Source organism: Saccopteryx bilineata, chromosome 8 (genome assembly GCF_036850765.1).
Source record: "Saccopteryx bilineata isolate mSacBil1 chromosome 8, mSacBil1_pri_phased_curated, whole genome shotgun sequence".
NCBI lineage: Eukaryota > Metazoa > Chordata > Mammalia > Chiroptera > Emballonuridae > Saccopteryx > Saccopteryx bilineata.
The window spans coordinates 9948806-9958315 of NC_089497.1; the positions used below are offsets into that span (position 1 = coordinate 9948806).

The following is a 9510-nucleotide window of genomic DNA, read 5'->3' on the forward strand; positions in this document are numbered from 1 at the left end:
CTTAAAAGGATCCCTTCCTGGTGGCCTCAAGGGTGAATGCTCCCTGCCTCCCTCTGGTTTCCTCATCTCAGTCTGATCTGGAGCCTCTCCATAGGCGACACTGTCTGACGGGTTTCCTGCCCTTCACCTGGGGCCAAAGAGGGAGGGACACCGCCTTGTTTCCATATTGAAGCATTTTTTGGAAGCAATCCCAGGGGGTAGGAGAGGTCATGGTTCCCTGCAGGCAATGAGATAGGAGAAGGGGAGGGGAACGTGCCACACCAATCCAAGTTTTCAAAACTTTTCCAACTTACCTTTAGGACAGGGGTCACAGGGACATATTTCTTGTCCTTAAGGGTACTGTATAAAACCAGGAGAATCACACCTCATTGCGGAACTCCCAGGGGACCATGAGCTTTAGGGACATGGCTGGAAGAGCAGTGGAATTTGAAAGAACGAGGGAATCTTCTGAATGTTATGGAGTTTGGTGGGTTGCAGTCGGTTGGCTCATGGAGCTTTGGAGCAGTTCAGACTGTGGATATGACCTTGAGAGGTCCTACCATGTCAGTGATAGTTGATACTATAGAATTGTCCGAGGTCTCTCAGGGGACATCAGAGTATGAGGGGCAGGGAGGAGTCCCGTGAAATGTGTAACCGGTCTTCTGAAATACTATGTTGAGTGGAAGGCTGTAGCTGAGAGTGTTTTAAGAGAACGTGGTTAAGAAAAGGCTAAAGATGTGGTCAGTAGCATCCACATTAGTTTCCTGGGGCCGCAGTGACACAGTCCGGTAGTCTAGATGGTTTTCAGCAACAGAAATGGACTGTCTCACAGTTCTGGAGGCCAGAAGCCTGGAGCCCAGCTGTTGGCAAGACATGCTCCCTCTGCATCCTCTATGGAGGCCCCTCCTTGCCTATCTTCAGGTTCTGGGGGTTCGCGGACCATCTTTGGTCTTCTTTGACTTGCAGCTGTATTATTCCAGTCTCTGCCTCTGTTGTTGTCACATGACATTCCAACTATTTATGTGTATATGTATAGGTACATACATAGTTATTAAAATTTTAGTAAACAATAATGTCCTTCCTATTAACATAAACTTTTCATCTCTTCCAACCAGTATTAAAACACAGATACTCATCTAGATTTATATCTTTTTACATACAGGGGCGGGCAGAAAGAGGTTGATGATAATAGTGAATAACACAATAATTATTAAATATATAACAGCACGAGGATGAACTCTCTGTTTCATGTGCATACAACTAAAAACCTACTTTTGCCCACTCTTAGGTTGCCGTAGGAGATCAGCTTCTGCCACAGGATTGCAGCAAATGCATTTCAGGGATGCACACAGAGGAGCATGTGAGGTATAGCGGCTTCATTCACTGGAGCACATCCGAAAGGCTGCCCCCAGGTACACCATGGCTGATGTCCCACACACGGCCAGGTGGCTCAGCTCTGTCTGGCAGCAGAAAAAGAGTCCAGCCCCTGAGGCTGTAGGCCCGCACTGGTCCCCGCCACGCCCAGGAGAAGGGCCAGGTCCCAGAGCTGCAGTGTCATTATTCCAGCATCCAAGGCTCCAGTAATCCAACACAGCAGGGGTCCCCAAACTTTTTACACAGGGGGCCAGTTCACTGTCTCTCAGACCATTGGAGGGCCGGACTATAAAAAAAACAACTATGAACAAATCCCTATGCACACTGCACATATCTTATTTTAAAGTAAAAAAACAAAACGGGAACAAATACAATATTTAAAATAAAGAACAAGTAAATTTAAATCAACAAACCGACCAGTATTTCAATGGGAACTATGCTCCTCTCACTGACCATCAATGAAAGAGGTGCCCCTTCCGGAAGTGCAGTGGGGGCCGAATAAATGGCCTCAGGGGGCTGCATGTGGCCCGCGGGCCATAGTTTGGGGACCCCTGCAACACAGCCTCTGTCCTCACCCGGCTCGTGATCACTGCTGCGCTTCGGCCGGTGCTCTGCTACAGTAGCAAGACAGAGCACCTCAGGCCTTTGCTAAATTTTGATTAAAATTCTTTGAGCTTAGATGAGAATAGACTTTCTTCTAAACTATCCAATCCTGGGGTTTTGTGCCTTTATCCTATTGGGTCTTTTTCCCAGATCTTCCCAGGCCAGACTCCTCCCCTTTATGTCGCCATCTTGGCTCCTAGAGTGCATGTCTGATACTATAGTTTGAGCTCATTATCTAGCTTCTGCTGTGCATACCCTTAAAGCCTCCCCCCTGTGCCGGCTTAGCTTCTATTGCACATGCACCCAGAAAAGGCCTTTCCCCCTTACTGTTTATACCTCACCGCCCCCACACACACCTGTTGTTCCCTGGGGTGACTGGAAAACAGGTTCTTCCTCCCCACTCTGAGGGACAGAGGGACGTTCAGCTCTTTGGCAGGCAACCCCTGGGGGTTTATGTGAAACTGTCGTTTTGCGACTTAATCAGGCTTAGCCAGTTTTCTTAGCACCTAACTAGCAGCCTAAGCTAATACCTGTATTGGATATATATGGGCTATTTCTCAAGATTATGAATATGACATGGCCAATGTTGTTATAAAATGGAGGTCTGAAGTGAGAAAGACATTTACAATCTATAACATAGAATATCTCTTTCTCCTTCTGAATTTAGAAACTCATTTTCTTTGCTTTTTCTATGATCAAGTAAAAAAGATGTTTCATTAAAATTTTATTTCCCCCTCCAAACTTTTCGGATAAGAAAGACTTCTGAAAAGTTTGTTTTTATCTGCCAAGCATACTGCCTATATGCAAATATTTATGAGTATGCACTGTATATGTATGCTCTAAAACACAAATAAAATGTTGTATTACTTATTAATGAATATTTTGCTTAATTAAACAGATATTACAATCACGCATCACTTTCTGGTGGTTTGATTCAGAATAGAGTTTGGTTTCAGCTGATAACTTGCAACACGAAAACTACTTAAAAAATGCCCTCTTCTTTCCTTCTGCTAATCTCTCTTCTCAGGGACTAACTACTTCAGTGTCTCTTAAGAACAATGAAGTTCTTCTGTCTGTGAAGGACATGGTGTCTGCACTGGGAAGTCACAGCCAGAGGGGAGAAATCTGTCCCCTGACCAGGTTTAATATCGCCCCCAACAGGAACACTTCTGCAATGGAAGGTTTCGGTTACCATCCAGCAATTTCGAGAGCAAGATGCTGTCAGGCCAGAGTGAACTTCTATGTTTTGCAAACGAAATGACAAAACAACAGAAACAAAAGAGGAATCATTGTTCTCTATCTTAACAGGAGGCCCAAACAAATCCTCCCTGATTTAATGTGCAGATTCTGACTTGACCCCCACATTTTTCCTTGATGTCATTTCCATGTGGCCACGAGGCACTTTCTGTTAGGGTGTGTGCCAACTGCAGGGACTTTTCCAACTGTCTCATGACTCTTGGGCAACCCTGCCTTTTCATTTGGCTTTTAGCTGGGCAGGCTATGTTCTTCTAGGCTTAACCTTGGGAAGCTGCCCCTTACTGGGCTCTCGTTGGGAGAATTCCTGGACTTAGGAAGGGGAACTACTGCAGTCACCCCGAATGGACCGTGAACTTTGGAACCTCCTGGATGACAAAGTTGTTTACTCCCTTGTTATCAATCTGAAAACTTTGTCAAGTGATACATTTCTAATCCCCTGACTGTCTCATGACCGACTTGTAAGTATTAAGCAAAGCTTAGTCCAAAAGGACTGTCATAAAGTTACTCACTGGACTCTGTCTCAGGAAAAGCTCAGCCTTTCTAGGCAACCTTTATGCTCACACCGTCTCAGAGAGGTCAAGGGAATCATGTAGAATAGTAACGTTCTTAACACTGACTCATGAACCTGGCTGGGAGTCGCCAACTCATCCCTGGTCTCACAGACAGGGTGCCAAATGGCCCAACCATGCACTTGCTCAGAGCCAACGACAGTGTGGATAAGGAAGGGGTCAGTCGTGTAAGAGAAAACCAAGCAAAGGTCAAGTCAATACCCACGAACCGGTCAGTGTCTCTGCACTGTTCACACATCCCCAGACATTCCACTCAGAATACACTGGAGCAAAGTGAAGACGGATGTCACGTGAAGTCTGTTCTGATATAACTGCCCCTCTCACAGGACCCAGGCTCTCCAGGAGAACCCTTCTGTTGCACTAATCAAGCTTTCTTTTGAGCATGTAACTAAATGTTAGTTGTCATTTCGGCTGCTGCTTTTGCTTTACTAAATAGGCTTTGAGTATTTAATTGCATTTGATAGTTGTAAATGTTACTGCACTGCACATGAGAGTGATTATTGTAGTACGCAATGCAGTAAGATATTTGTTTTATGTAGAGAGAGGAATACTGGATCAGTTTTCTTGACATTCATGTGCAGCTTGGGTCAGGCTGCCCCACGGGAGTTTTCTTCTCGGAAGAGGAAGTGTATGGAGTGACTACATCAGAAATTCAAGTCACAGCAGGAGAGAAATACAGCCTCCAGATTTTTGTTGTGCATAGTACTATTAATTTTCTGGAATAATGCAAAAAAAGTTAGTATAAGTAATTTTGAATAAAATTCTGATTAATTACTTTATTTTTAAAGACCTCCACACGTTTGAGATAATCAACACAAACTTTTGCTTTAAGGTATAAATAACCAAGAGAAATCGACTAATGATATAATTTTACATGCAACTTTTTTTAAAATAAAATATGTGCTTCTTACGGCACTGATAATTGCTTTATCTTTAAATTATATTTTAAAAGTTTTATTTATTGATTTTAGTGAGGAAGGATAGGGAGAAAGAGAGATAGAGATAGAGGAGCAGCAAGCTGTTCCTGTCTGTGCCCTGACTAGGGATCGAACCAGCAACCTCTGTGCTTCAGAAAGATGCTCTAACCCAGCGGTCCCCAACCGTTTTTGGGCCACGGACCGGTTTAATGTCAGAAAATATTTTCATGGACCGGCCTTTAGGGTGGGACGGATAAATGTATCATGTGACCGAGACAAGTGTCAAGAGTGAGTCTTAGACGGATATAACAGAGGGAATCTGGTCATTTTTTAAAAATAAAACGTTCAGACTTAAATATAAATAAGCGGAAATAATGTAAGTTATTTATTCTTTCTCTGTGGACCAGTACCAAATGGCCCGTGGACCGGTACCGGTCCGCAGCCCGAGGCTTAGGGACTACTGCTCTAACCAACTGAGCCATCAGGCCAGGGTTGACAATTGTCTTCTGATTATGGAAGGACAAGTTACCAAATTGCCTTTAGAAATTTATGTTGATATATGTGCAGTTATTTCAATTAAAGTGAGATATAATATATAAAATAATGATAGACTGTTAAATTATGTCTTAAATATACACTAAGAAAGATTTTTTCTTTTTCTTTCTTTTTTTTTTTTAAGGAGCAAATGAAGTAGAAATTAGAATGACCAACAGGGGGGCTTCTTTTGGGTTTGTTCCTTTCTCCCTTAAAGGAAGAGGTAGGCTGAAATATAGTTTACTCTCTAGTTTTATAAATAAGGAATGAACTCTCAACAAAACATGTTTTTCTTTTCTCCAATGTATTCCTCCTATCACTTCTTTCCCCCTCTTTATTCTTTCTCAAGATGTGTAACCTGTGACCCCTGTGGACTGGGTTGGACATTACTGCCCCTCCCCCCACATCCAATTCAAATGCTATCTTTGAAAACTGCCCCGGGGGGGTGTGTTTGGGTGATGGGCTTTACACCGACATAAATTAAAATTAAATTAAGAGCAAAGAAGCATATTCTGGTTTGATGATTTAAATGGCAATTAAGGAAACTTGATTTCACTTGAACCATTTGGGAAGTTAATTTCTGAAATGCTGGGCTTGAATAGTAATATGACAGGTAATGAATGAAGATGCAATATGACATTTTAAAAGACTGTTGCATTTTCCCAGGAATTTGAGAGTGTGTGAAAGGCCTTTGGGACTAGTAGGCAGATTCTGACCCATTCTGGAACATATTCCAAACCTCCGTTGATGCTTTCTGATTGGCATAAAGTTTTACCTCTTGTACCTCTTTTGTGGGGGACCAATTTATAAACGGAGGCACGCGAACTTTAAAGGCAGGGTGGAACAATTAATCAGATAGTAAATCAGAAGGTAAAAATTGTGGCATTTTGTCCTATCCAAGTGAACTCCACGGAGACATTGAAATGGACCTCATGTGATTTTTTTCAAATAAGAATTGGGTCCTGACAGAGGAGGCAAGCAAGATAGCTGTAATGGCTGAAGTCAGGAAGTTCAGGGTCAATATCCAATGCCCAGAATGGTATTCGCATTTTGTTCTAACTTAGAGAAAATGAAACCTGACTGATCAGGACAGCACCGATCACACCGTGTTTCCCAAGAGAGAATTCGCGGCAGCGGGACTCGGGTTACTGAGCCCCAGGAGGCAGCTTTGTCCTGTCCTGCCAGTTTAGAGAGGGACTCCTCATAACAGAAGATAAGCAATTTCAGTGGCAAGACATTTCAATAATGGGTGCGGCAAAAGTAGGTTCACAGTTACACTTATTATTTATTGTATATATTACTTTCTATACGAACAACTGTAAATCCACCTTTCACTTTTAGGCTATCCTAACAGAGCCATGTTATAAAGTAGATAATAAAATTAAAATGATTTAAGACAAAATCTGAGCCTTCAGGAAATGAACATGCAAAGGCCGCTACAGATTGACCCCCCCATCCTCCACCCCAGGTGTGTGAGTAAATGCTCCGGACCCCCCATCCTCCACCCCAGGTGTGTGAGTAAATGCTCCGGACCCCGCATCCTCCACCCCAGGTGTGTGAGTAAATGCTCCGGACCCCGCATCCTCCACCCCAGGTGTGTTAGTAAATGCTCCGGACCCCCCATACTCCACCCCAGGTGTGTGAGTAAATGCTCGGGACCCCGCATCCTCCACCCCAGGTGTGTGAGTAAATGCTCCGGACCCCCCATCCTCCACCCCAGGTGTGTTAGTAAATGCTCCGGACCCCGCATCCTCCACCCCAGGTGTGTTAGTAAATGCTCCGGACCCCCCATCCTCCACCCTAGGTGTGTGAGTAAATGCTCCGGACCCCCCATCCTCCACCCCAGGTGTGTGAGTAAATGCTCCGGACCCCCCATCCTCCACCCCAGGTGTGTGAGTAAATGCTCCGGACCCCGCATCCTCCACCCCAGGTGTGTGAGTAAATGCTCCGGACCCCGCATCCTCCACCCCAGGTGTGTTAGTAAATGCTCCGGACCCCCCATCCTCCACCCTAGGTGTGTGAGTAAATGCTCCGGACCCCCCATCCTCCACCCCAGGTGTGTGAGTAAATGCTCCGGACCCCGCATCCTCCACCCCAGGTGTGTGAGTAAATGCTCCGGACCCCCCATCCTCCACCCCAGGTGTGTGAGTAAATGCTCCGGACCCCGCATCCTCCACCCCAGGTGTGTGAGTAAATGCTCCGGACCCCCCATCCTCCACCCCAGGTGTGTGAGTAAATGCTCCGGACCCCCCATCCTCCACCCCAGGTGTGTGAGTAAATGCTCCGGACCCCCCATCCTCCACCCCAGGTGTGTGAGTAAATGCTCCGGACCCCTCATCCTCCACCCCAGGTGTGTGAGTAAATGCTCCGGACCCCCCATCCTCCACCCCAGGTGTGTGAGTAAATGCTCCGGACCCCCCATCCTCCACCCCAGGTGTGTGAGTAAATGCTCCGGACCCCCCATCCTCCACCCCAGGTGTGTGAGTAAATGCTCCAGACCCCGCATCCTCCACCCCAGGTGTGTGAGTAAATGCTCCGGACCCCGCATCCTCCACCCCAGGTGTGTTAGTAAATGCTCCGGACCCCCCATCCTCCACCCCAGGTGTGTGAGTAAATGCTCGGGACCCCGCATCCTCCACCCCAGGTGTGTTAGTAAATGCTCCGGACCCCGCATCCTCCACCCCAGGTGTGTTAGTAAATGCTCCGGACCCCCCATCCTCCACCCCAGGTGTGTGAGTAAATGCTCGGGACCCCGCATCCTCCACCCCAGGTGTGTTAGTAAATGCTCCGGACCCCGCATCCTCCACCCCAGGTGTGTTAGTAAATGCTCCGGACCCCGCATCCTCCACCCCAGGTGTGTGAGTAAATGCTCCGGACCCTCCATACTCCACCCCAGGTGTGTGAGTAAATGCTCCGGACCCCCCATCCTCCACCCCAGGTGTGTTAGTAAATGCTCCGGACCCCACATCCTCCACCCCAGGTGTGTGAGTAAATGCTCCGGACCCTCCATACTCCACCCCAGGTGTGTGAGTAAATGCTCCGGACCCCCCATCCTCCACCCCAGGTGTGTGAGTAAATGCTTTGGAAGCCAAACTACCAGATCTTGTCATAGGAGTTGATTGATGTTACTTAACTTTTCATACATCAGTAAAATTGGTCACAACTTTTCACCCAATTGAGGAGTTCTTAGAAAATTAGGATTCTAGAGTTGAATAATTATTGCCTTAACCCATGTGTATGGGTTAAAAGTTTAAACACCACAGTGAGTGTATTTGTTCAAAGTCTTCAAATCTGACTGAGAGAAAAAATAAAGAGAGGTTAGAAGCAGAGATATCACAACTCTTACTTAAACACGACTGTGATTTATCTGTGCTTACAGAGCTTCGTCCTCTACCATCCCTTCGCTCTCAGGGTTAGCCTTCAAAACAGGGAAGAGACGCATTTTTATTACTGAGTGATTTAACCAGTGGCCAAGATTATGACTTACATCTTTGGGTTTTAAGTCTGTCTATAAACATAATTTGAGCCTGAAATTTAATAGATTTTTTTCCTCTGGTCCTAAAGAATGAGGTCAATAAAAGAAGAGGTCAATAAAGGAAGAATTCTTTCAGATGGGTGTGGTTTATAAAACAATTCCTAGGAATGACATCAGGGTGCAACTTACTTGGTCCAAATTACTCCTAGATGTGTACAATACCCCAAGAAAAAGATGCTCTTTGATATTATAAGATGCCTCCAAGGAGCATTAAAGGTAATGTGCAAAAATAAAAATAAAACCCCCTCTAACCTTTCTTTTAAAAAGTGCTATATTACTTTCCCCTTTCTTTTATTTCTTTTTCTATTCTTTTTTATTCTGTAAATGGAAATGAGAAGTGAATGTATGTAATCATGCATCCATTGAGCATTGCTATCCTTTGAATTTTTTTTTTTTTGGCTTAGTTACTATATTGATTAGAAAAATACCTGACAGTTACACATTAAGAGGAAAACGAATGAAAGGTAGATCAGTTCATTGTATGGCACTAACTTTTAATTAACATGTGTCTAATCTTTTTTCAGGTATAGGCTATTCATATCCAATTACACAGAGCCTTATTGTTAAAGAAGAGGTAGCAGTTTTTCTTTCCACTTTATTCTATCTCCCTGTAGATTGTTCTGGAAGACTCTTAAAGACAAACCCTATACTCAATCAATTACATGCTGAGAAGAGACCCGAAGAATGATAATAAATTGGTTGCCTACAACTTTTGATGGATAATTGTTCCTTGCCCTTCAAG

At 44.7% G+C, this 9510-nt stretch overlaps 1 protein-coding gene across 1 annotated transcript; it reads right to left on the minus strand.

The window, feature by feature from the left end:
- Window positions 1-6669: 6669 nt before the first annotated feature.
- LOC136311635 (golgin subfamily A member 6-like protein 2) lies at window positions 6670-8343 on the minus strand. Its single transcript, XM_066240793.1, has one exon. The coding sequence runs from the start codon at window positions 8341-8343 to the stop codon at window positions 6670-6672; it is 1674 nt and encodes a 557-aa protein (XP_066096890.1).
- Between the last annotated feature and the right edge of the window lie 1167 nt (window positions 8344-9510).